This window comes from Mus musculus, chromosome 2, assembly GCF_000001635.26.
Source record: "Mus musculus strain C57BL/6J chromosome 2, GRCm38.p6 C57BL/6J".
In the NCBI taxonomy this organism is placed as follows: Eukaryota; Metazoa; Chordata; class Mammalia; order Rodentia; family Muridae; genus Mus; species Mus musculus.
The window spans coordinates 121,977,818-122,005,785 of NC_000068.7; the positions used below are offsets into that span (position 1 = coordinate 121,977,818).

The 27,968-nt window shown below is 37.0% G+C and overlaps 1 protein-coding gene across 8 annotated transcripts in view; it reads left to right on the plus strand.

The window, feature by feature from the left end:
- The window catches only part of Ctdspl2 (CTD (carboxy-terminal domain, RNA polymerase II, polypeptide A) small phosphatase like 2), a 59,929-nt gene that overhangs the window by 22,420 nt on the left and 9,541 nt on the right, over positions 1 to 27,968 (plus strand). For 2 of the 8 annotated variants that reach the window (NM_212450.4, NM_001290992.1), the window contains exons 4-10: positions 1,075 to 1,224; positions 3,335 to 3,547; positions 9,132 to 9,210; positions 10,973 to 11,084; positions 15,529 to 15,615; positions 26,084 to 26,146; positions 26,251 to 26,330. In NM_212450.4, the coding sequence (NP_997615.1) occupies positions 1,075 to 1,224; positions 3,335 to 3,547; positions 9,132 to 9,210; positions 10,973 to 11,084; positions 15,529 to 15,615; positions 26,084 to 26,146; positions 26,251 to 26,330 (784 nt within the window). Of the gene's footprint in view, positions 1 to 1,074; positions 1,225 to 3,334; positions 3,548 to 9,131; positions 9,211 to 10,972; positions 11,085 to 15,528; positions 15,616 to 18,103; positions 18,190 to 19,614; positions 20,040 to 26,083; positions 26,147 to 26,250; positions 26,331 to 27,968 lie in introns of those variants that run through there. The other 6 variants (XR_001783138.2, XR_003953663.1, XR_003953664.1 and 3 more) reach the window with 6 other exon arrangements.

The following is a 27,968-nucleotide window of genomic DNA, read 5'->3' on the forward strand; positions in this document are numbered from 1 at the left end:
TAATCTTTGATACTTTAAATTAATATTTTTTGTGCTAAATATTAATTTAAAGTATCAAGTAAAATTAAAAATTATCTTCCTAAAATTTTTTACTTCTATGAATTAAAATGAGTCAAGGCAGAATACTAGATATACATTATTTATCATCCAGTGTAAATGGACTGGGCTAGGACTATGCCTCAGTGGTAGTGTACCTGCATAGCCTGCTCAGTTTCCTATACCAAGAAACGGGAAATGGGTCAACATTATGACAATTTATTTGAAATTATGTATACAACTTTGTGGATCAGATATATTCATTTACTTGACATTCATTAGAGATAGATATCAGGAAAAGTCTGAAATAGCCAATGTCCTAAAAATGTAGACAGCTGGAAGCTTGTATCTATGTATTGGAATTAGTAACTTGTTTGCTTACATGCATCTTCTTTTTTGGGGGGGAGGGGGTCCCAGACAGGGTTTACTGACTGTCCTGGAACTCACACTGTACACCAGGCTGGCCTCGAACTCAGAAATTCACCTGCCTTTTACCTCCTAAGTGCTGGGATCATAGGTGTGCTCCACCACTGCCCGGCTGCATTTTCTTTATTTTCTGTTGTTCTGTGCTGATTTGAAACCTCTCCAGCTTTTTAACTTTAGGTGTAAATCAATGTTGAAAAAAACTCAGTGAATGTTAGCATTTATAAACGTTGTAAATACATTAAAATCATTTGATGTATAAGAAATTGGCCTCAGGCAGGGCATGGTGGCGCACACGTTTAAGACCTTTAATCCCAGTGCGGGGGAGGCAGAGGCAGGCGGATTTCTGAGTTCAGGGCCAGCCTGGTCTACAAAGTGAGTTCCAGGACAGCAAGGGAAACACAGAGAAACCCTGTCTCGAAACTGCCCCCCGCCCCCTCCCCCCAAAACAAGAAATTGACCTCAGGATTCCTTTGCTAAGCACTCATGAATATTAATTATTGTAAGTCTACATGAAATAGTTTGAGAAGAAAGAATTTTAAAACAGATTATAGTACACACCTGAAATGCAGTGTTTTCTGGACATTACTTTTTTTTTCCCTCTTTCATTCTTAGAAGCTGGTAGTTATGAAATGACAAATCAACATATAAAGCAAAATGGAAAATTAGAAGATAACCCTTGCTCTGGTAGTCCTCCGAGGACTACATTGTTGGGGACCATATTTTCGCCTGTCTTCAACTTTTTTTCACCAGCAAATAAAAATGGTAAGTAAAACCCATTTTTTAGACAGTCAAACATTAACTACAATTACAGTTTTCTAGTTTTTAAAGATCTTTTTGAGCTGGGCATAGTGGCACATTTCTTGACTTTGAAGCCAGCCTATCTTTAAAAAAAGTAACCCTATCTTAGGAAAAGAAAAAGACCTTTTGGTTTTACTGGCATATTTTGTCAGAGAGGAGACAGAGACGAGCGTTAAAAAGACCTGACTGAGCATATAACTCTTGAATTTGGACGCTCAATACCATTGAGTTAGAAGAATAAAATGTATAGTTTGAAAGGTGACAACAAGTGTAGAGGTCTATGAAGACTTTAATGTGAAAGAAAAACCAAAGAAGTCACATAGCCTTGTATCTCTGAGACCAAGCATATTCTTATGTTTAAGAACAAGAAAGGTCTCCAGGCGTGGTGGCGCATTCCTTTAATCCCAACATTTGGGAGGCAGAGGCAGGCGGATTTCTGAGTTCCAGGACAGCCTGGTCTACAGAGTGAGTTCCAGGACAGCCAGGGCTATACAGAGAAACCCTGTCTCGAAAAAACAAAACAAACAAAACAAAAACAAAAACAAAAGAACAAGAAAGGTCTGGCAGTAAGAGATTGAAGAGAGACACGAAAACTAAGGGAGGCTATTGACTGAGCTGGAGTCAGAAGAGCAGGTGAGGTGGGGAACTCCCACAGAAGCACCATAGAGACATTTTTTACTGAGGCTGGAAGGAAGAAGCTCAAACGGAAAGTGAGTACAGATGTTGGCAAAGCATTGTATTCCACTGCATGGCAAACTAAGAGCTATGTGTTAGACTATGTAATTAAGAGGATGTTGGCAATAGTATATATTAGATGGATGCAAAGAACTACAGTCAAAAAACATTAAGCTCCAAAGAAGCTGTGTTTTTGCCTTTATTCTTTGTTTTGTCTATTAGTGAAAAATCAGTTAACTGGTGGCAGTGAATTTTAGATTGTGTATTAGAGTTGGGAGAATAAAAATGTTGGGATTGAGTTTCAGGTTAAGACATACTCTCTTAGCGGAGGGGTTAATATTAAAACACCAAGGGAAGAGGAGTGTTGTATAAGGAAATTGAGATACTGGAAGTTGATTTTGTTATTTTCGTTTAAAATTATACTTGAAGGAAGAAAGCAATAGCATTTCATAGTATGAGAAGACTTGGGTAATTCTTTATTCTCTGTTACTTAAAAGGAATCTCACTGAGAAATTAATCATGTCTTTAAAAATTAATATTATGTCTTTTAAAAATGATTTAGTAAGAGGATTCTGATGGTTAGTAAACCATTTAACCTGTTCTTGGACAACATTTCTCTGGTTGAAAATTGTGGTTGCCATCATGGCTTAATGTATTTAAACTGGAAGATGGAGAGCTAATGTTTATCAAATGACTCATACATGGTACTTGAATGGAAAGTTCTGAATTGTAGTTATTTGACATAGGAGGTGTTTGCAAACTATTTGAGAACTTAACAAAAACTTTGTTCATAACTATTATGTAGCTAGGCCTGGTGACACAGACCTGTCATCTGTAATCCCAAGCTACTGGGGAGGCGCAGGCAGGAGGATTGAATGAATTTTCAAGCCCTGACTGAACTACTTAATGATAACCTTGCTTTAAAAATTGAGTTGGAGGGGCTGGAGAGATGGCTCAGCGGTTAAGAGCACTGACTGCTCTTCCAGAGGTCCTGAGTTCAATTGCCAACAACCACATGGTGGCTCACAACCATCCGTAACAAGATCTGACGCCCTCTTCTGGTGTGTCTGAAGACAGCTACAGTGTACTTTCATATAATAATAAATAAATCTTTAAAAAAAATTGAGTGGAGACTGAGGGTACAGATCAGTGGCAGTGGGCTTGCCTAGTATATGTTAGTCTCTTTAAGTTCAATGCCTTCTATTGAAAGATAAAAAAATTCTTATTCCCCATTGATTACTGAGGTTTTTTATAGATAATTTCAAACAATGGTACCCTCAGTTTAACCTTTGTATGAGTAATCTAAAAATTAAATAAATCATAATGGTGTTTGTGTTTAGCTTTTTTTTTAATATTTGTGCTTTGAAGTGATTCATGGTTTGTTGATAAACAATTCCAGGAACGTCAGGCTCAGATTCCCCAGGACAGGCTGTGGAAGCTGAGGAGATAGTGAAACAACTTGACATGGAACAGGTGGATGAAATTACTACCAGCACCACGTCAGCTAATGGAGCGGCTTACTCAAATCAAGCAGTTCAAGTGAGGCCATCACTAAATAATGGTTTAGAAGAAGCAGAAGAAACAGTTACCCGGGATATCCCACCCCTTACAGGTGAAGAAAATACTCCCTTAACACATCTTATGAATGGTTATAAAAACACAATATTTAATATATTTTTTAATTAGGTATTTTCCTCATTTACATTTCCAATCCTATCCAAAAAGTCCCCAATACACTCCCCCCCCCCACTCCCCTACCCACCCACTCCCACTTTTTGTCCCTGGCGTTCCCCTGTACTGGGGCATATAAAGTTTGCAAGTCCAATGGGCCTCTCTTTCCAGTGATGGCTGATTAGGCCATCTTTTGATATATATGCAGCTAGAGTCAAGAGCTCCGGGGTACTGGTTAGTTCATAATGTTGTTCCACCTATAGGGTTGCAGATCCCTTTAGCTCCTTGGGTACTTTCTCTAGCTCCTCCATTGGGGGCCCTGTGCTCCATCCAATAGCTGACTGTGAGCATCCACTTCTGTGTTTGCTAGGCCCCTAATATTTTTTAAAATGGCTAGATTGATAGTTTTTCATACTTGAAGTTAAAAAGAAGACTGAATAAGATTTGTCCCTGAATCCTGTCATCATATGCAATAGCTTAGACCTTTAAGACTAAAGTGACAGAGGCAGATGGATTTCTGAGTTTGAGGCCAGCCTGGCCTACACAGTGAATTCCAGGACAGCCAGGGCTATACAGAGAAACCCTGTCTTGAAAAACAAACAAACAAACAAAATAAAAACAGGAGAAAAAAAAAAGAAAAGAAAAAAAAAAAAACGACTAACGTGACTGTAAAGAGAGGTAGTCTTATACCTTTAGAATAGTTTGATTTTTAAGTGGAGACCCCCTTGTCCAGAAGAGATTCTTCTACTATCCCAAGCTTTGCAGCTTACTTTGTTTGTTTGTTTGTTTTTTGAGACAGGGTTTCTCTGTATAGCCCTGGCTGTCCTGGAACTCACTTTGTAGACCAGGCTGGACTCAAACTCAGAAATCTGCCTGCTTCTGTCTCCTGAGTGCTGAGATTAAAGGCATGCACCACCACGCCCGCCTGCAGCTTACTCTTAGGTCTTTATGAGGTTCTAACTTAACTGTTACATTCCTGCAGTAGTTGACATTGAAATGTGGATGCAAGATCCGAATTTATTACTTTTAATTACTGTGGTACATGATCATAAAAAATATAAGATCTGATTGTGTTTGTCCTATTCATTATGTAGATCAAGCTGTTTTCAAACTCAGAAGATCCACTTACCTCTGCCTCCTGGGTGTTGGAATTAAAGGGGTGTGCTACCATGTCTTTCTGTGTTCAGATGTTTAAAAAGAAGTGTGGGACTGAGCACTTGGCTTGTTAGAGGGCCTGGTTAATTAACATGTGATGATGCCATGTGTTCCAGCCCCATTACTAAGTTTCAAATAAAATAAGTATAATTATGAAAGTTTTGTAAAGTATAACCTAGTAGTACTAGTATGAAATAAAAAAAAAACAGAAAATAGAGGAAAGATATGCTTTAAATTAATTAACTAAAAGTAACATGTCCCAAATTTTAATTAAGATTATTGAGATTATTAAGATTGTTTTTAATTATTGAGATTAACAAATGAATCACTAATATTGGGAACAGAAGCAAGATAAGGAGACAGAACCTTTGAATCTGAAGCTAGCCTGTTCTGCATAGCCAGCTTCATGCCAGCCAGGGCTACATAGAGACACCCTTTCAAAAGAGTAAAATTAAAAATTGTGGGTAGTTCTTTATGGTAATATGTGAGAATGACTTGTTTGTGGCTTTCTTTCTTTCTTTCTTTCTTTCTTTCTTTCTTTCTTTCTTTCTTTCTTTCTTTCTTTCTTTCTTAAATGCTGGTTACTTTTTTCTTTCCATTTTTTAAAAAAGAGTTATTTATTTATTTATTATATGTAAGTACACTGCAGCTGTCTTCAGACACACCAGAAGAGGGAGTCAGATATCCTTATGGATGATTGTGAGCCACCATGTGGTTGCTGGGACTTGAACTCAGGACCTCTGGAAGAGCAATCAGTGCTCTTAACTGCTGAGCCATCTCACCAGTCCTCTTTCCATTTTTTGAATTTTTTTTTTTTAATGTCATGTTTTTGAGACATGGTTTCTTTGTGTAGTCCTGGCTATTCTGGAACTGTTTCTATGGACCAGGCTGGCCTCTGACTTTGTCTCTTGAGTGCTGGGATCAAATGCATGAACCTTCATGCTTAGCCTAAGGCTAGGCTTAAAACATTAAATCCTCCTGCCTCAGCTTCCTGCTGCTTGTTACTACCCCTAGCTACAGTGATTTTTGTGATGTGAATATTTGACACAGATGATTAAAATAGGCTCCTTGACTATGAACTTTCTATGATTGAATTAAAGAGCCATTATGAGCTGTTTTTATACAGAAAAATTATGATAATGTAGCAAATGCACATTGTGGGTATTTTGGAACGATATGAAAAGACTGACAGAAGGTGACATTCATCTCTTATAGGAGGCTGAGGCAGATGGATCTCCATTGTGGGTTCAAGGTCAGTCTGATCTACATAAGTGAGTTCCAGAACCACAGAGAGACTTCATTTCAAAATCAAAATAAATAAAGTACATAAATAAGCAGATAAGTCAGTAATGTTAATAAAAAGATAATTAGGAATGATAAAAATGCTGCTTTTTATCACTTATTGTGAAGTTTTTTGGAGGTTGTGGTTTCAAGACAGGGTTTCTCTGTGTAGCCCTGATATCCTGGAACTCGCTCTGTAAACCAGGCTGGCCTCAAACTTACAGAAATCTATGTACTACTGTTTCTGAAGTGTCAGGACTTGAGCCTGAGGACTATAGAATTGCTTCTGGATTACTTTGAAGTGGCAAAGTTTGTTTAAAGCAATGATTGCTACACGCATCTTATAAATCATTTTCATTATTTTTGTTGTTTTATGTATATTTGTGTTTCACCTGCATGTGTCTTTGCACTGGTTCCTTCAAAGGCCAGAAGGGCATCAAACCCTTTGGAGCTGGTATTACAGACAGTCATAAACCACCACATGGAAGCTGCAAATTGACTCCAGGTCCTTTGCAGGAGTAGCAAGTTAACTGCTGAGCCATCTCTTAGCTTCCAAGCCTGTCAACTTTTTACAATCACTTAAAAAAAAAAAAAAAACTTGAAATTCTGGACAAATGTACATGTGTTTTCCGGGCTTGTTCTTGTGCTTAGGTTTCCTTTCCTGTGTGTTCTGTTCTATCTCATGCTTTGCTTCCTTCTCCCTCTCCAGTTACTTTTCTTCTTTCAGATTTAGGTGAGATCAGAAATATTACAAGTGTTGCCAACACTTGAAAGATCAAAAGTTTGAGGCCAACCTGATTTAATAGTGAAGACCCTTGTCTTCCCCCTCCCAACCTCCTCCCCCCAGGACTTGTCTGCCTTTATTTTATGCTTAAAATACATATATAAAGAGGGAATAGGGGGAGATCAGGTGAAAAGTAGACTATGCCAAAATGAATACTTGAAATCCTAACCCGAGCTAAGACCAACAGGAAGACACTTGTCTTACACACTAAGAGCTATTAGGGCTCAAAGAGATGACTCAGTAATTGTTATTAGGGACACTTGCTTCTCTTGTAGAGGACCCTGGGTTCAGGTTTACAACATTTATAGCTCCAGTTCTAGGGGATCAAACACCATTTGCCCCAGTCATTCACACGGTGCACATACATACATGCAGACAAAACTATCATACATATAATATAAAACATTTAAGCAAGAAAGAAAAGCCGGGAATGGTGGAGCATTCCTATAATTGGAGCACTTGGGAAGCTGAAGCAAGAAAATGAGCAATTGGAGGCCACCCCAGGCTACACACTGTCTCTAAGCTGATCTGGTCTACCTATTGAGACATCTCTAAACAAAAACAAGATAGTAACTTTCTGTCTATATACTGACAGGAATAGGGAGGGGAGGTATGTGCTATGTGATGTTTTATTGACATGTACATTTTAAAATATTTAAATTAAGCTAAAAAGAGATAGATATCTCCTTTTTTTTTTCCTGGCTCTTTGATACATAAAGTACATTTTTGTATCTACTGTCCTGGTACAAAAGCACGTGAGAACTTCTTGCTTGAAACTGCCTGGTGACCAGCCTCTCTCCTAACAGCCACAGAGTGAGCTTATGAGCTCTTTTTATCCGGCTCATTTGACTTAACGCTCAAGTTGCATCTCTGTTCAGGATTAGTGGACTACTTAAGGAATACTCATGAGTCTTAGATTTTATAACTGTATTTGGTTTGTCATCAGCATCTACTTATTGACTACATGTAAGCACTGTCAAATTAGAAATTGATTGCTCTGGCTTGCTTTTTTTTTTTTTTTTTTTTTTTTTTTTCTTGAGACAGGGTTTCTCCTGTAGCGCTGGCTGTCCTGAAACTTACTCTGTAGATCAGGCTGTCCTCGAACTCTTTGTCTCAAAGATTTACTATTATACAAAATAAACTGTAGCTGTCTTCAGAAACACCATAAGAGGGCATCAGATCTCATTACGGATGGTTGTGAGCCACCATGTGGTTGCTGGGATTTGAACTCAGGACCTTTGAAAGAGCAGTCAAGTGCTCTTACCTGCTGAGCCATCTCGTCAACCCCCCCAATTTTTTTTTTTTTAGTTTTTCTAGACAGGGTTTCTCTGTGTAGCCCTGGCTGTCCTGAAACACACTCTGTAGACCAGGCTGGCCTACAAACTCAGAAATCCGCCTACCTCTGCCTCCCAAGTGCTGGGATTAAAGGCATTCACCACCACTGCCCAGCGACCACTTTCTCAAGAGTGGCACCACCCATTGTGGGATAGACACTTGTACACTAACAGTTAATCAAGAAAGTCCCCACAGAGCTGGGCGGTGGTGGCGCGCGCCTTTAATCCCAGCACTTGGGAGGCAGAGGCAGGCAGATTTCTGAGTTCAAGGCCAGCCTGGTCTACAGAGTGAGTTCCAGGACAGCCAGGGCTACACAGAGAAACCCTGTCTCGGAAAAAAAAGAAAGTCCCCACAGACTTGCCTGTGGGCCAGTCTGATAGTCATTTTCTTGATTGAGGTTCCCTCTTCTAAAAGGACTTTAGGTCTTGTTAATAAAAAACTAACAAGTACACTATTTGGGTTTTTTTGTTTTGTTTTGTTTTTTGTTTTATTGCTGAACATTATCTTCAAATAATAATAGATTTCCTCTCAGTTCATAGACAGACATCTTAATTCTACTTTTTTTTTTTTTTTTAAAGATTTATTTATTTATTATATGTAAGTACATTGTAGCTGTCTTCAGACACTCCAGAAGAGGGAGTCAGATCTCTTTACGGATGGTTGTGAGCCACCATGTGGTTGCTGGGATTTGAACTCTGGACCTTCGGAAGAGCAGTCGGGTGCTCTAACCCACTGAGCCATCTCACCAGCCCATCTTAATTCTACTTAGCCATGTAGTTTGGCATGTTGATAGCAGTAATTTTCTTTGGATGTAGAGTTGTTTATTTTCTTAAATTTGCTTTTAAGTGATCTTTATGAATTATTTATGTGGTTAATCTAAAATACAGGAAGCTCCTTGTAGGAATAATAAAAATGTGTTTTTTGTGACAGATGAGTGAAAGTAATCTTTTCTTTTCTTCTTACTAAATAGCACCAGTAACTCCAGAGAGTGGGTACTCGTCAGCCCATGCAGAGGCCACCTATGAAGAAGACTGGGAAGTATTTGACCCGTGAGTTGTTTCCTGGTTATCAAATTTTCTTTCTTGAACAATTTTTAGTTTCATGATAAAACTGGAAATGTTATTTGTTTAGTAGAAAATCTTACTTTGGATATTGAGTTTCAACTTTTTCTCAAGTCAGCAGCACATAACAAGATACTCTCTCATGATGTTGGACATTGAACTCCACCTCTCATTCATCTGGCACTCCTAAGGCCTAACCAGTACTCTGCATTGTTTAACTTGGGCTTTATAGTTTCTTAATACTATGTTTGCTAGCCTAGGTATATTAGATGCATTTTTAATAGGATATTTCAACATAAAAGCGATAATCTCATGAATAGAGGCATCTGTTTTACAAAGAGCTTGTGATCTTGAGCTGTGGGTATCAGTACTTGGTGAGTTTTTGTAGACACTAATCTGTGTACTTTCTTACATGTTTTCTAAATTAGTTTACTGGGTTAAGTGTTGAATTATTCATGGCTTCATTGCTGTGACCAAATACCTTAGGGAGGGTAACTCAGTATGTTATAAGCAGTCAGTTAAGAATAGAAATAAATCAGAAAGGTGAAAAGACTTCGTAAGTGGGTGCCTTGTGAGCTAATGGCAAAGAAAAACAATATGTCATTTTGGACTTCCTTATTCTAAGCATCAAGGAACTTAATTGTGACATGCAAAGAAATATAAATACCAACCACGGTGTAGAGGATCAATCCGTGATCTTGAGAAGACGCTCCAGAGAATGTTTTACTCTTCTTAGAGCCAAACATGCACTGAAAAAAAAGTCACGTGGTTGGTGTTTGGTGGTCTGCTGCCAGGATGATCCACACAGATGTCTGTCTAGAGCAACGCATTATGTCTGTCTGTGTTCTGCAGTCTAGGAGATGGGTTGAAACAGTATAGTACTTCAAATGGGGGCTTTTTTTCAGACCCATGCAGAGGCCACTTTTTTTTTTTTTTTTTTAAAGATTAACTATATAAAAGTATGTAGCTGTCTTCAGACACTCCAGAAGAGGGAGTCAAATCTTGTTATGGGTGGTTGTGAGCCACCATGTGGTTGCTGGGATTTGAACTCAGGACCTCTGGAAGAGCAGTCAGTGCTCTTAACCGGTGAGCCATCTCTCCAGCCCAGGGAAAACTTTTATACTACCATCAGCATGCAAAAAAGGCTGTCTAAGAATTTGCTGAGTCCTGAGCAGTGGTTTTCAACCTTCCTAATGATGTGACCCTTAATACAGTTCCTCAAGGTGTAGTGACCCCAACTATAAATTTATCTTCATTTTACTACTTCATAACTGTAATTTTGCAATCATAACGATTCCTGTTATGAATCGTAATGTAAATATCTGACATGTAGAATATCTGATTTGTAACCCCTGTGATTTTACTCTTAAAGGGTTATGACCCACAGGTTGAGAACAGCTACACTACAGGAATAAACAAACTTTACTTCTTGTAGGTTAAAATGTGTCAGTTCTTCCTACTGGGGAGATGTATGTGTTTGAGTCTAGTTATGGCTTAAAATTCAGTCTGGCATAGCAGTTCCTTTTGTGCCAATGTAATAAATCTAGTGGGATAGACAATGAAAACTAGCCACCTCGAGTCTGCTTTTATTTTATTTTGTACTTGGAAGATTGAACCCAAGGCCTTGTACATTCTAGGAAAGTGCTTTATAGCTAATCATATGACAAGCTAATTAAAATTTAGAATTTAATACTATCTTCTATGTATAAAACATAGAAATGTTGAAATTTTCTTAAAATTTGATTTATAGCTATTATTTCATCAAACATGTTCCGCCTCTGACAGAAGAACAGCTAAATAGGAAACCTGCTCTTCCTTTGAAAACAAGAAGCACACCAGAGTTCTCCCTGGTCTTAGATCTGGTGAGTGTGATCTTTACAGGTATAAAGAATAAGAGCTAAAATCCAGAATACAAATGAACAAGCAGTCATAATATTTACTGTAAATATGTTCTGAGTATTTTGAATGGTTTTATTTAGGCACCCTAGCATTAGACCAGTTTGTTTGGGACCGGCACATTTTGAAAATATGTAAGACTTTTACTTTTGCATTTAAATAAAATTTTTTTTCTCTACATTTTTGAGACCCTGTGATTTGTTTTTGTTTATTTGATTTTGTTTTTGAGGTGTTGGGTATTATTCCAGGGTCTGGTTATGCAAGACAAGTGTTATTATTACTACATTATATCCTAAGCCTAAAGCAGTTGTATTTATTATATTTTGCCTGGATAGAAACAGCTCCCTGGAACCGGCGTTACTGAGTAGTTGTAACTAAACCCAGATCATCTGTAAGAGCACCAAATTTTCTTAGTCACTGAATCTCTCCACTTAATATATCTCCCTGTAAATTGGAATGCCTAGCATTAAGATTTCCTCTTATTTTTAGAATCTTGTTTTCCTGAAATACAATTTGACTTCAGTTAACTAGCCTGGGCTGGCCTCAAACTCTCCTTGTAGCTTAGGATGATTTTGAACTTCTGAACCTGCTACTTTGACCGAAGGTGGGCCATGTGGCACTATGCCTGTGTCTGGCGTTAGGGAGTAAACCTCGGGCTTTTACATACTGAACCCTTGCCAGCTGAGCTTTATCCCTGATCACCAAGCAACTTTCAAAATAGACTTGATTTTTTTTTCTTTGATGTGATTTAAAAATTTTTGCATACCTGGAATGGGGCTTTATATGCTTTTAGCCTGAATTGTGGAAGAGGCCGAGACACACACAGTAGCTTGTGAGGGTTTGGGCCCAGGCTAGGCAATTTAGAAAGACTTTTGTCTGAAAAAACTTACATTTATACTATTGGGTAGAAAAGAACTTTGAATTAAATATTTTATGTTTTGCTAACCCATTTTATTATTTGTGTGAATACCACATTTACTGTTTGCTTTTAGTTTTCCAATATCATCAAAAGATATATCTAATGAATTGTGCTGGAAAACATTTTATTGTTTAACACTTATCACTGATATCTCATTAATAGAAATGTGATTTAATTCTCAAAAATATCTTAAAGAAAAGCCAGTTCTTTAACTTTTTATTGTTTGTTTGTTTGTTTCTTTGGTTGGTTGGGTTTTTGAGACTGAGTTTCTCTGTGTGTCCCTGGCTGTCCTGGAACTCTCTGTGTAAACCAGGCTGGCCTCCCAAGTGCTGAGATAAAAGGCATATGTCACCACTCCCCTGCACATTTTTTAATTAGTGCACAATATTTATGTTTTTATACTTCATAATCATAGCCTTTACAATTCAGAGATGTAAAAGAAATAACAAATTCTAAAATATTTTTAGAGAATATATGTAAAGAAAAGAAAAAATTAAAAGTAAAACAGGTTGTGACTACTAGTTCAGGACAAAGAAATGGAAGAAGAAATTAAAGAGATTTTGTAGTTGGTTTAGACATAAAGAAATTTGTCCATATTTTGATTCTGAGGTGAAGGTTAAATGCAGAGGGGAAAAAAGAGAAATGTCTGAGAATGAATCATTTATTAAAGTAGGTGAAGAATTAATATAATTAAATATGACTTAGTTTAGAAAAAACCTAAGATGCTAGGTAGGAGTCTTTGAAAATGTAGTTTTATTCTCTCTCTCTCTCTCTCTCTCTCTCTCTCTCTCTCTCTCTCTCTCTCTCTCTCACACACACACACACACACACACTATATACACACACACACACACACACACACACACACACAAGTATGTGACACACACACACATAGAGACATGGATTTACACACATTTTGTCTTTGTTACAGGCCTCACTGTGTAACCTCTGTGGGCCTTGAACCATTATTCCTCTTTTAGTCTTATAAATACTGAGAGATACCTTGATCTATACCTTGACTTTCATTCTAAGGGTATGATATTTTGAGATAAGATCTTGCTGTGTAGCACAAGTTAGCCTAACATTTGCTTTATAGACAAGGCTTACCTCAGACCTTGACTTATTGCAGTCCTCCTACCTCAGCCTTCCAAGTGCTTGAGATTGTATGCTCCACACCTGACCTCTTTTTTTTTTTTCCTTTTTTGTTTCTTAAATATTTTATTTACATTTCAAATGCTATCCCGAAAGTTCCCTATACCCTCCTTCCACCCTGCTCCCCTACCCACCCACTTCCACTTCTTGGCCCTGGCATTCCCCTGTACTGGGGCATATAAAGTTAGCAAGACCAAGGGGCTTCTATTCCCAATGATGGCTGACTAGGCCATCCTCTGCTACATATGCAGCTAGAGACACGAGCTCCAGGGGGTACTGGTTAGTTCATATTGTTGTTCCTCCTATAGGGTTGCAGATCCCTTCAGCTCCTTGGGTACTTTCTCTAGCTCCTCCATTGGGGGCCCTGTGATCCATCCAACAGATGACTGTGAGCATCAACTTCTATATTTGCCAGGCACTGGCATAGCCTCACAAGAGACATATCAGTGTCCTTTCAACAAAATCTTGCTGGCATGTGCAATAGTGTCTGGGTGCACACCTGGCTTCTTGTTTTGGTTTAGTAGTGTAAGCAGGGAGCCAAGTGTATTAGCACTTACTCGGCAGTTGGAAGGCTCAGGCAAGGAGAGTTCAATCTAACTATAGGGAGAAAAAAGAAGTTGAGGAATATAGCTCAGTGGTGGCAGGGAAGTTACTTATTAGCATGGGCAAGGCTTTGGATTTGATTCCTGTGATCGCCCCAGATAAATACTTCACACATAGCCACATATCCACATGTTTATTTAGAGACGTAAAAAAAAAAAAAAAATCCAAGGGTGGTGGTACACACCTTTAATCCTGGTGTTCAGGAGGCAGATGTAAGCAGATGTCTTGAGGTCAGTCTGTCCTACAGAGTGAGTTCTAGGACAGCCAGGGTATACCAAGAAATTCTGTCTCAACAAAACAAAACAAAACATCCCCAAATAGTAGTGTGGAATTATAAGATATGGCCAATCTTTTTTTTTTTTTAATTTTTCGAGACAGGGTTTCTCTGTTCCCCTGGCTGTCCTGGAACTCACTCTGTAGACCAGGCTGGCCTCAAACTTAGAAATCCGCCTGCCTCTGCCCACCCCCACCCCCCTGCCTCCCAGTGCTGGGATTAATGGGATTAAATGTGTGCGCCACCACTGCCCGGCATCATTTTTCATTTTAGTTGATCTTTGTTGCTGTTTTGTAGCCTGCTGAGTGCCAGGATTAAGGGCGTGTACCAACATAACCCAACAATTTTAGTAGATCTTAACTAAGCCCTTTGAAAAATTTGAGGGTAGTTACTGGCAGCACATTTTACTTTTGAGATAGCCTAAGCTATCCTTGGGCTCATTATGTAGCCAAGGATGACCTTTTGGTTTTCCTGCCTCTCCCTTCTTAATTGCTGAGAATAATGGGCATGTGCCGCCTTCCCTGGTTATATGGTACTAGGAGTCAGTTTGAGAGCTTGATTCTTCCAACTCACCTGTATCCCCTGTCCTTTCTAACATTTAGGTTTTGAGAAATGTATTGATTTAACATTTTTCTTGCACTGCATTCCTATTTTTCTTGTTCTTGGTAAGAAATCAGGATCTGATATTCAGATATGATAAGTTTTTATTGGGTTTTTAGTTGATGAAATACACTCAGGTATAAGTAACATCTAATCCTAAATTAAGATTCTTTTTCATAAAAAATTTGAAGATGCGTTATATGAGAAAACAAAGTCAGCTTTCATGAACTAATTGCAAAGAAATGTAATTAGTATATGCAGATTGCAGTTGCATGTGGTTCTGTAACCTTAGCACTCAGGTGATACAAGAAGACTGAATCATGAATTTGAAGATCGCCTGGACCATAGAGTGAGACTGTCTTTAGAAAACTAAGAAGTAGCGGGGTGGTGGTGGTGCACACCTTTAATTCCAGCACTTGGGAGGCAGAGGCAGGTGGATTTCTGAGTTCGAGGCCAGCCTAGTCTACAGAGTGAGTTCTAGGACAGCCAGGGATACATAGAGAAACCCTGTCTTGAAAAACCAAAAAAAAAAAAAAGAAAACTAAGAAGTTAAATTAACAGGGAGTTACAAATGTTCTTTAACAAGAAGCAGTAGTTTTCAGACTTGAATCTGCTTTAGAGGTAACTGAGAAGTGTATCACAGCCCATGGAATGGGAATCATCAGAGAGAGAGCTGTACTTCTGAAGGGCTCTGATGCTGTTTATTCCCCAAAAAAGTATATTTGAGAGCCACTGACTTTAGGAGAAATCCTGGCCTAATCTGCTATGTCACATACAACATAAATTCTACAAAGAGTAATGAATACTTCATCAAACTGTTGTTTGAAGTTTCTGTTAATGTTTTGTTTTTCTCTGTTTTAAGGATGAGACACTAGTGCACTGCAGTCTGAATGAGCTAGAAGATGCAGCGCTCACTTTTCCAGTCCTTTTCCAAGATGTCATTTATCAGGTAATTTTAAGCCTAATTTTTAAACCATTAGGTAACATTCTGAGTGAAGAAAATTTTTTTTGTGATGTTCAGTGTGTCTTTCTGTAGATTTACTAGTAGTTTTATCAGTATTTTAATGGTTTATTAACACAAAGTAGTAGCATTATGCTAGATAGTTAATGTGAAACATTAATTTATAATTAAAAAACACTAACTTTTCTGATTTGTGATCTCTACTAGTTTCATAATCTTTGCCAGCAGGTGGAGGCAAGGAACACTGATACAGATCCCCAAGAACAACTTGCCACGTTAAGACTGGGATTTTGTCTTTATTTTTCCCCATAAATCCAATTAATAATAATAATGAAATATTCATTCCTTGTTGGTCATTTTTACTTACTACAGTAATGTTATCTGTAAAATTACAGTTCAATATATCTAATTTATATTAATAAGAGAATTCAAGGAATCCTGTAGTTGCTGCTTTATTATTAGGTACAAGCATTTTTCTCATCTTTGGTGGACAGGTTACAGTGCAAAATATAAATATTGTTAAGATTTTACTGTGGATTATCTGTTGGCCATACTTTTATTAGAATTTTTATTAGAGGATTGGCTTAATTAAGAAATGACTATACAGCCAGGCGTGGTGGCGCACGCCTTTAATCCCAGCACTTGGGAGGCGGAGGCAGATGAATTTGAGTTTAAGGCCAGCCTGGTCTACAGAGTAAGTTGCAGGACAGCTAGGGCTACACAGAGAAACACTGTCTTGAAAAAACAACAACAACAAAAAAAAAAAAAAAAAGAAAAGAAAGAAATGACTGTACTTTTAAGAACTGCAGAATCCAGTTGGGCGTGGTGGGGCACGCCTTTAATCCCAGCACTCGGGAAGCAGAGGCAGGCGGATTTCTATGTTCGAGGCCAGCCTGGTCTACAGAGTGAGTTCCAGGACAGCCAGGGCTATACAGAGAAACCCTGTCTCAAAAAACCAAAACAAAACAAAAACAAGCAAACAAAAAAGAACTGCAGAATCCTTTTGTGTGTTTGCATTTGTTAACATACGCATAACATTTACATACACAAGCTGCTTAAAGATTGGGAAAAGTCAGTAATTTCTTGTCATGAGGAAGCCACCTCAGGCTTAATAAAGCTGCAGCATTTGCTATGTGAGTAATGACCAGGTCCCTGGTTTGTATGTGCTCTTGGTGGGCAAGTACAAAGTGGTTATGATTTTTTTTTTTAGCATTTTTGGTTTTTTGGTTTTTGGAGGATTTTTGGGGTAGATTTCAGTTGTTGTCTTGTAGGAATTATAAGATTTTAGAGTTAAATAGATGTTTCAGGGCTACTTTGCCAAATGCTTTAAGTAGTCATAAATCATGAGGATTTAATTTACCTGGATCTTCATTCTAATTTAATCTAGACGGGCATTATAATATCTGAATAGTATATTCCTCTCCTTTTAAAGTGATACTAGTCCTGATACATTATTAGGGGAAGAGATACATAAAATAATGGATTTTAAGATTTTCTTATTTTGAATTGTTGTTTGGTTTAAGGCTTTTTCTGAATGAGCTGTTCCCTGCCAGATAGAGTGCTCATCTTTAATCCACTTAAGGGACAGGAGTCTTAAGGCCAATATAAGTAATGCAGCAATAACTTAGTGCTCTGTTTTCCATGCAGTAGCATTGTTGTTTATTCTTTGTAGTTTGGTTTTTATTCATTTATTTTGAATGACTTTGAAAACTTGTTTAAGGCCTTTGTATTTCAAAGGGAAAGCTTATTTGAGAATTCTTAAGTTTCTCAATTTGAAATTTATCTCTTACAAATGGCTTCTAGGTTGTTCTGTGTGTGGTTTTGTTGGTGGTGGTAGTGGTTTTAGTTTTGGGTTTTTTTTTTGTTTTTTGTTTTTTTTTGTTATTTTTGTTTTTTTTGCTTTTTTATGTGTTTTTTTTTTTTTTTTTTGAGTAGTGAAATAAATATGGGAAATGGATTCATTTGGCTCCTTTCAGTATGGATATGCTATATTGAAATTTTTCTTATTGCTTCCAACATTTCTGCATTTTCTTTTTAAAAGTTGGTATTACGTGTGGACCTGGATAATTGTATTTGTTTGGAAAAAAAAACAGTACATATTAACTAAAGGCTTAGAAAGCTATACAGTATATTATACCTACTTTTATAGAATTCCAAAAACTACTTTTTCACATATTTGAGTTGCACTTTCTGAAAGTGAACAGAAAGTAACACAACTATCTAAATAGCAATGAGCTTGATGTTGAGTTTTAGAAGCTATAGAGATGATTGCAGTTTTATTTACTTTATGAAGGACATAATTCCCTCAACTAAATTTTTAAAGATTGTCCATATTAATATCGAGTAACTTCCTTGGATTTGTGGTTTTGCCATAGCTTTTTAAAAATGGAGAGTCCTTTGGTTTAGGACTTCCCCCCAGTTTTTTCAGACCAGCAAGCTCCCTTTAAACAGGGAATGATGTTTTTTAAACTTTCAGTGGTGTTGTCTCCATCTACTGGCAAAGAAGAATATACACAAGGGTCTGGGATGAGCTAAGAGATTTTGGAGAAACCACATTATTAGGTAAGATGTAACTTACATATCTAACCACTGTAATGTAACATGGCTCACTTAAAGGTAGAAACCCATAAAATACTGCATATACTCTTATTTTAAAATAATTTGTTGAGGTGAAATTTACATAGCACATTCATGGTACCTGCCTATATGTTCTTAAATATATCTGTTCTATAGCATCCCATTCTTGTGTGTATCTGTGTGTGCATGTGTGTGTCTGTATGAGTCTCTGATGCATGTGCGTGTCTATGTGTGTTTGTTTAAAAATTAGCTTCTTGTTGTGAATCAGGCAAGATAAATATCTTTTTTTAGGATTTACTTTTAGTTTGTGTTCAGCTTGTAAAGGTTCATCTATATCTAATTTCAGTTCTACCTTTTATTTTTCTTCCACTTCAAACCAGTTTCAAGTTATAAATTATCTAAATCAGGAGTTTTAGATTTTATGGCTATTGTTGCAACCACTTTTTCTGCTGTTCCAAACCCGAAATGAACCATGCAAGAAAAGGAGATGAGCAGAAGTGGTGGCCTACACCTGTAATCCAGTACTGCAATCCCAGTACAGGGGAGGCTGTGGTAGGAAAATCATTGGTTTGAGGCCAGCCTGGGCTATATATATTACAAGTTCCAGGCCAGAGTGGGCTACATAGTGAGACCCTGTCTCAAAAAGTATTCAAAAATATGGTTGTGTTCCAATAATACTTAATATTCTAAAAAGTACGTGGTAGTCTATAATTGGCTAACAGGCCCTAATTTGCTGACCTATGATCTAATAATTATGAGAATATATACTGTAAATTTATAAAATTGCATTCTTAGGGGTAGTAATCCAATACTCATTGGAATTCTTATTTTTATAATGAAAATTTGATAAAGATCTGATAATAGACTTTCTTAAGATTAAGGGAATTTTCAGGTAGCTACTATACTTATAGATCACCATACTTTGTAATATGTGCTCTTCTTATTTTGGTGAATAGAAATAAGTTTAGGTAATACCACCCTTAGAATTTTCAGACAGATAAATTGTTCAAGTCTAAATTTAGTATTTACATGTCCACTTCTTATGGAGAAAGAATAAAAGACCCTTCTCAAAGGTGACTAGTTACTCTGATGCTAGATGAGATAGACAGACTTGCTTGTGTATATAAGAAATATGAAAGAACTGACTTGAAAGTGAGTATTACACTCACAAAAGGTACAGATTATTTGAACTGCTGTACTATTTAATAAATACACACTTTTCCTAAAAATTGTTTCATAGTGATTGAGAAAAGATTTGTTCATAAAATTGTACAGATGCATTTTATTTGGAAAAACAGGTGCATGATCACTCCAATGCACGTTTAAACTTGTAGTTAGTTTAATATTGACACATTGTCAGGAAATCCATCTCATGGTGTTACTCAGTTAAGAGGTCTCCACTGTATTTAGTTTCTGTTCCTGCAGATCCACCAATTCAAGACTCTAGGTCATCTCACTCCCTCTTCCATCCAGAAGATGACTGCTATCCACAAGCAGAACTGAATCAAAAGACATTTTTCACTTAGCTCTTGAGCTGAAACACCTCCTCAATGACCTTCCTCTGTCTCCATCAAGAACTGGAGCTCAGTTTTTTGAAGATGTAATAGAGCTACTCAGCCCAAATGTGGCTGATTGAAGACAAAGAAGATACCTCATATGTCTCACCACAGTGCATCAAACGCAACTGTGTTGTCCATCTCCTCATTCTGTACAGTAAGGCAGGGGCATCTGATTTTTTGACCGTATTCACCATTAAGACTTTAGCCAGTGAGTGGCTTTCTGAGGATCAGTAAAATCAACAAACTTTGGGTCAGCTGTCCAGAAATCAGACTATGGTAAGCACTCAAGGAGCTAGGATGCTGTAGGGAGCTTGTAAAGGATGCTTTCTTTTATTGGTAGAGGTTGCTTTTATGGGGAAAGCTGGGGGGAAGAGGCCAGTGGAGAGCCCAATGATTAGCAAAGTTTAGCTTCTTCTTTGTTTTCTTGGAAATCATATAGCTCAGGATATTTTTCACACCACAAAAAGAGAATTAGAAGTATTATGGCTTCTAACTCTTCCTAGAAAAACCAGCTTTACTTTTGCTACATGAAGAGAAAAATATATATAAGTGAAAAATTCTTTTGTAAATACCAGACTACATTTTCTCTTTTATAAATTCTGACTTTATAATTATTTTGTTGCTGAGTTTTATAAACTTAATTTTATTGTCTATATATATGTTTGTACATAATTATGCCTTGTATATAGTATTTGGGATTATAACTTTAATACTGATGTCACTTTTAATTAGAGAACAGTATTTGAATAGTAACTTACTGTACAAAGTATTAAAAACAATACCTCAGGGGGTTGGGGATTTAGCTCAGTGGTAAAGTGCTTGCCTAGCAAGCCCAAGGCCCTGGGTTCGGTCCTCAGCTCCGGAAAAAAGAAGAAAAAAAAAAAAAAAAGAAAAAAGAAAAAAAAAAAAAAAGAAAAAAAAAACAATACCTCAGAATAATTTTAAACTTTCCCATCCTTTGCAGTAAGTAATCATTGGCACTATGTTTTCATTATAATTATTAGTAATATTTAGATTTTAAAATGATATAAATTAAACATATAATTCTCTCCTTATCAAAAATTAGAAAATATATTTCATTTGGGAATTCTTGAAATATCTCTTTCAAATTAGGAATAGTTCAATGAAAAAAACAGATTATACAGCCAGACAGGAGATACATGCCTATTCTTGAAGTTCAGAAGGCTGGACCAGGGAGAGTGAGTTTGAGGCTTGTTTGGGCTATATAATAGTGGAGGGATAGATGGACTGTGCACAGAAAGTTCTTATTTAACAGCTGACAGCTGATAGTTATTTCAATGTTCACTAAATTGAAGGGTCCACTATCTTTAGCTTTTTTTCTAAGTGATTTTATTTAACTTTATGTATTTTTGACAAAAGGTCTCACTGTGTAGCCCAAGCTGGCCTAGAACTCATAATCCTTCAACTTCTTGATTGCTTGCTAGAATGATTTGTTATTGTTGATGTTACTACTACTACTGCTGCTGCTGCTGCTGCTACTGCTACTGGAGACAGTTACTGTTACTGGAGACACTGTGTAGCCCTGACTGGTCTAGAATGTGCTCTTGTAGATTCAGGTGTTAATAGCACAGATATCCACCTGCCTCTGCCTCCAGAATGCTGGGATTAAAGGCTTGAACCACAATTCTGGTATATGCTAGTGGTTTTTAAAGGCAGCATTTTTTAACATGGCTACTTTCTTTTTGCTCTTAAAATAATTGCAGTTTCTCTTAATATGTTGTTAAAGTTTTATTTATGCATTTATATACTTAAATGTGTGTACAAATAAATGGCCATTTTTCCATAATGAACATTATTATGTTCATTATTATTATTGACAGCTTGATCATGCACAGTCAAATACATTAAACTTCACTTCATCCTATTTGAACTCTAAATCCCTTTTCAGATTGAATTCTATTTCCATAGGTAAGGAAAAACTGATTCTGATGTATTAGTCCAGAATTCTCTGTTCATCCCTAGATTTATTCCTCCTACAAATACTTTGTCTGCATCTAACTGGAACTAGGTGAAGCAAATGCTGATGTAGGTTATGAAGTTGAGGCCTCCGTGGCTCCTACTAGAGTAGTCTTCTGTCCTTCGAGAAGATGTGGCCTTTGTTTCTGTGTTTGATACTAATGCTAAGAAAATATTAGTGGAACCAGTAATATTTCTCTTTTAAGAGACTGGATTCTCTTAAAAGAACTGTAAGTTATCTTTAGAATTGTGGGTGCTCAGTTCTGCCCGGTATGATAATACTGGCTACTGGTTACTTTTAAATAAAGAGGTAGGTATTAATAGTTAACAGTTTTTATCACTTCAAATGTGGTAGCAACAATACCAAATGATTTATATGTATTATCTAACCTTTATAACTTTAGGATCCATTTATAGGTGAGGAAACTAAGGTGTGCCCAAAGATTGGAAATGGGCAGGGCCACTTTGCATGCCCGTGTATCTGTTAATTGGAAGATATTTCCCCAGATGATGACAGCATTTAATTCCTCAGAAACTTGAGCATCATTTGTTTTCTGCTTTCAGCTACTCAAGTGCTGAGATTACATGTACTGACATGACATGCGCCACTGCACTTGTCTCGAGTTATTTAATAGTGTTCACTAATTATCTTTTATTTTTAATACAATCCCATTATGTAGCTCAGACTGGTATTAAACTCAATGAAATCCTCTGCTTCTGCCTCTGGAGTAGTGGGGTTAAAAACCTGTATTTCTAATGAGTTCTACTAAAACTGTGTTCCTTTTAGTGTTATAGACAGAACCCAGGGCCCTATCTAGGCTGAGCACACATGTAAACCTTATTCTACCTTATAAATTTACTATTTATAAAAAAATTATAAATAGTATATCAACAAGTTCAAAGGATGTTCTAAAAAAAAAATGTACTGAAGATCTTTTTTGAGACAAATAGTTTATCTGTGTGGCCCTGGATGTCCTGGAACTTGCTCTGTAAACCAGGTTGACCTCAAATTCAGAGATCAGCCTGCCTCTGTCTCCTGAGTGCTGTAATTAAAGGTGTGCGCTATCATGGCCAGTGGGGGGAGGGGGGGTTTTTTTTTTTTAATGTTAGTATTATGCTGTCTGGGCTTAAAAATCATGTAAAATATTTCTTTTAATATGACTGACTAGTAGAAACTATGAAGGCTTGATCAAATTCATCAAATAAGTTTGACCAATTTGTTAAATAAGTTCAAATTTAACTTATTTGCTTAAATAAGTTAAATTTGAACTTAGCCAGAGTTAACAATCAATTTATAAGTAGTTTTCTATGTAATTGACTTTTACTAAGTATGATTCTGTTTGCATTTTTTAGTACTATGTACATACAGTTAGGGAGTTTTAATTGACATGATACCAAAGAGGATGCAGAAAATAAGCTATTCCTTGTCAAGTACTGTTAATGTAGTACACTATTTTCTTATGTAATTTTTCTATATAAAATTTAAATTTTAGTAAAACAAGTTTCTAATAGAGTCTAATGATTTGTTGTTGTTGTTTTGTTGTTGTTTTCTAGGTTTTCTTTGTGTAGCCTTGGCTGTCCTGGAACTCACTGCTAGACCATGCTATGCCTTGAACTCACTAGATCTGCCTGCCTCTGCCTCCAGAGTGCTGGGACTAAAAGCATACTCTCCCATCACTACCACTCAGCAGATTCTAATGTTTCTAATTTTTAAAACTTTGGCTTAATGAGGTATTCACAAATGCTTGCTTTTGAGTGGTTGTCAGTCTTACAGATAATAATCACTTATTACTATCAGTAGGCATTATTTTTAAACTTTGTTTTTGTTTTCAAAATACATTTGGTTTGTTGAGAAGATTTAGATTGAGTAGCATTGCTACAGGTTTGCAAGAATATAGGTAAAGTAGAGTGAGCTCACTCTTTTGGTCTTTGGGAATTTATACAGTTAAGTTTGGTTGGGTGGGCATGGTTGCTCACTCTTGTGTCTGCATTGAGAAGGCTGAAGCAGGAAGGATCACCCTAGTATCCAACCCATCTTGGCTACATAGTAAGTTCTAGAGAAGTCTGGGCTGCACAGTAAGACCCTGTCTCAACAAAATAAAACGTTTTAGGTTTGAGTCTGAAGAAGGATAGTTGGTAGAAAATGAGGAGGGGGGTACTTTAGAATAGATCTCTTTATGAGACTTAAGTTTGGAGATGGAAAACAGCAAATGGTTACTTGAGGAATTAGGGTTTGAAGCATTTAAAATGATACATGTCGGTGCTGGAGAGATAGGCTCAGTGATTAAGAGCACTGACTGATCTTCCAGAGGTCCTGAGTTCCATTCCTAGCAACTACATGATGGCCTTTTCTGATGTGTCTGAAGAGAGGGACAGTGTACTCACATGCATAAAATAAATAAATCTTTAAAATGATGCACGTTTACCTTTGTGACCTAATGCAATTAAATAATAAGAATTAAACTTTTAAATGTCAAGAACTAAATTTTTGAGGCCAACAAGATGACTCAGCCGGGAAAGACTTGCCATGAACCCTGACAATCTGGGTTCCATCCCTGGGTCCAAAAAACAAAAAAGGATTTTTGAAAGTTGTCTTTTGACCAGTGGCATGTACACACCACAAACACACCCTGCCTCCAGCAAATAGATTTAATAAACAAAAAAGACTATATCGTACACTGACTCTCATATTCCTGTTTACATCTAATGACACAGACCATTTTGGGCTTATACCTCATCTCTTCTGGTCTTGCTTTTGATTGTGCCTTTGTATCACATGGTACAGCTCCCTATGGAGCTGACCTTTGTATCACATGGTACAGCTCCCTATGGAGCTGACCTTTGTATCACATGGTACAGCTCCCTATGGAGCTGACCTTTTAGACCTGACCTTTTTTTTCTTCCTAATTCCCCACCCTCACCCCCCACTATGTTATCTGTGTCTTACAACCTTTCTGTGACACATTTCTGATAAAGTGGTGAATCTGTTCTGCAGAGTGGAACTGTGATAGACATCTCTTGTTACTCTTTGTAGTCTGCAGTTAAGGAAACACTAGCAGTGCACTCAGTTCTATCTTGAGTGCTACTTTTCATTCTGAAAGAGTATCAGCTTATTAGATGTATGTTACAGTTAAAGATAGTAATAGCATAGTAACAAACATAGTAGGGTGTATAATGCAATTACAGGTTCAGTCTAATCTGGAAGTCATTGGAAAATACTACTTTTCTTTGTTTTCTTTGTTGCATGCTTTCTCTGTTTTACCATAAAACATTCCCAGAACTGGCATTTTTGTCACAGGAACATTTTCATGTAGATGACAGAATTGAAATTGAAAACTAAGCCTGCATTAAATGTATACTCAACACAGGCTTGTTACAACATCACAATCTTTAACTCAACTCGCTTGCTTGCTTGTTTGTTTATGGTATCTGAAATCAATACCCACTTTTCAGTGGAGTATAAAACTTTTATAAAATTTAGTGACCAAGTGAATGTAAATGGAGGACTAGAAAGTCTTTAAGTAGTTTCAGTGATTATTTATGGCTTCCATTTGTGTGCTTTTTCTGAATATTGCAGTGTATTACAAGATTAATAGTGTTAAGAAATTAGGTGGAAAATTTATATCTGGGTGGTGGCACATACCTTTAATCCCAGGACTCACATCTCTGAGTTTGAGGTCAGCCTGATCTACCAAGCAAGTTCCAGGATAGCCAAGACAACACAGAGAAACCTTGTCTCAACCCATATGTTTATATATCCTGAACAGTGGGCTTTGAGAGCTGTTGTCTTTGTGTACTTACAATCTCAGTTATCAAACCTACCCTTCTACACTAAAGGGGGGAGGGCTGTATTTAAGCTCACCAATCCAGATACCACATTCTTGACTATTCCTTATCTTAATATAAAAATTAAATAGTAGTGTTTTTAAGAGTGTTTGTTTAAAAGAAATTCTGAGGAAGGTCATTGAGACAGGTCAGCTTAGAACTCGACACACAGTCTGCAAATGATTGGATGGATGCTACCTGGTTGGAAGATGGAGATGATTTGGTGGATCAAAATCTAATGAGGGAAATCTTCTATTTTTAGTTGAAATGCTTTTTGAAATTACATTTCAGTGAAGTACTGTTGTATTTTAAAAATAAAACAATAATTACTATTTCTCTAAAAGACCTCCTTAAGTGCTTTTGGTACATGAAGTATATTTGTTTTGAGTGGCACCCAGTAAATATTTCTATTTCTGTGGAACTTTTAAATTATAATATGTCCAAAGTTAGAGCACAGTATCTTAAGATGGTTTCTATTTTATGTTTATTTGCTGAAAAATGTCTTTGCATTTCTTCAGGTTTATGTGAGATTAAGACCATTCTTCAGGGAATTCCTGGAACGAATGTCTCAGATGTATGAGGTAAATTTGCTTAAACTATTTTTCCCATGTTTTTTATTTTATTCAATATAGTACCCATATTTAGATCATGTATAATTGATTACTTCTTTTCCCTGAATTTGTAGATCATTCTTTTTACTGCTTCTAAGAAGGTGTATGCAGACAAGTTACTGAACATACTAGACCCTAAAAAGCAACTGGTCAGGTAAATTTAATTAAGAAATAGTAGAAATGTCTGTTACCCATCTATGTAATTACCATGATTCTATTTCATTTTAATGGCCATTTGCTGTTGGCTACTATCTAGAGATTTATTGTGTTGAACAGTAAATGAATTTTTTAAGTCCCACAACTCTTTTAAGAGTTCCTAATTGGGGGCTGAAGAGATGGCTCAGTGGTTAAGAGCACCGACTGCTCTTCCAAAGGTCCTGAGTTCAAATCCCAGCAACCACATGGTGGCTCACTACCATCTGTAATGAGATCTGACTCCCTCTTCTGGTGCATCTGAAGACAGCTACAGTGTACTTACATATAATAATAAATAAATCTTTTAAAAAATGAGTGGACAAAAAAAAGAGTTCCTAATTATTTAACTTAAGACAGACATTCCTTAAAGGGTTGCAAAGTCAAATTATATTTATTCACTGTTACATCTATATCTTCATTTCTTTGGGAATTTCAGGGAGGGAATGGGAGCAGGGAGGTGGTGGAGGTTTTCACTGTAGCCTTGTTTTACTTCCATGTCTCTGAGATAATGCTTGTTATACTGACTTTGTAATGGCTTAGAGAAGTAGAAGCAGAATAGAAAAGATTTAAGAGCAGATTTACCTCCTCCCATGTAAAGAAAATGTTACATGCATTTACCTAGAGATTAAAATTGGCTTAATCATTGATGTTATTCTAATCTGGACTCGGTTCCTTGAATATGCCATTACCCAGCAGATAGAGTGTGTTTCTGGTTAGCAGGGATGCCTTGGGAGATTTTGAAAATCAATTCCATTATTTCTGTCACCTGAAGAGAGAGTATCTTGCTCTAAGGTTTAGGAGTGAGGCTAAGTGAGTGATCAAGAGTAGAGAAAGGAGGGCTGGTGAGATGGCTCAGTGGGTAAGAGCACCCGACTGCTCTTCCGAAGGTCAGGAGTTAAATCCCAGCAACCACATGGTGGCTCACAACCATCCGTAATGAGATCTGACTCCCTCTTCTGGAGTGTTTGAAGACAGCTACAGTGTACTTACATATAAATAAATTAATCTTAAAAAAAAAAAGAGTAGAGAAAGGAGATGTAGGAAGCTTGCATAGAGAAACCCTATCTTGAAAAATAAAAAGTAGAAAAGAGGGAAAGAGAGAAAAAGGGGGTGACAGGTGGCTAAGACTTTCTCTTTGTCATTGCCACTAAGGCTAGATTTTTTTAAAATGAGTTGTGTATGCCTCTTAAATGTTGAACTTGGACAGAATGGTATGTAGAAAAATACCTTTTTGTTTGTTTGTTTGTTTGTTTGTTTGTTTTGGTTTTTCGAGACAGGGTTTCTCTGTGTATCCCTGGCTGTCCTGGAACTCACTCTGTAGACCAGGCTGGCCTCGAACTCAGAAATCTGCCTGCCTCTGCCTCCCTAGTGCTGGGATTAAAGGCGTGTGCCACCACGCCTGGCTGAAAATGCTCCTTTCTTGAAATTATAAAACTAAAAGAACAGACCGAGTAGTATATTGCTCATAAAAATTTGTTTAGGATTAGTAAGCAAGACGAACTCAACCATTAAGGCAAAGGGCATGAAGGTGAAAGACCCACAAGTCAGTTATCAGTAATACTTAAAGGATGATAATATATTGCTTATAAATGTGGAT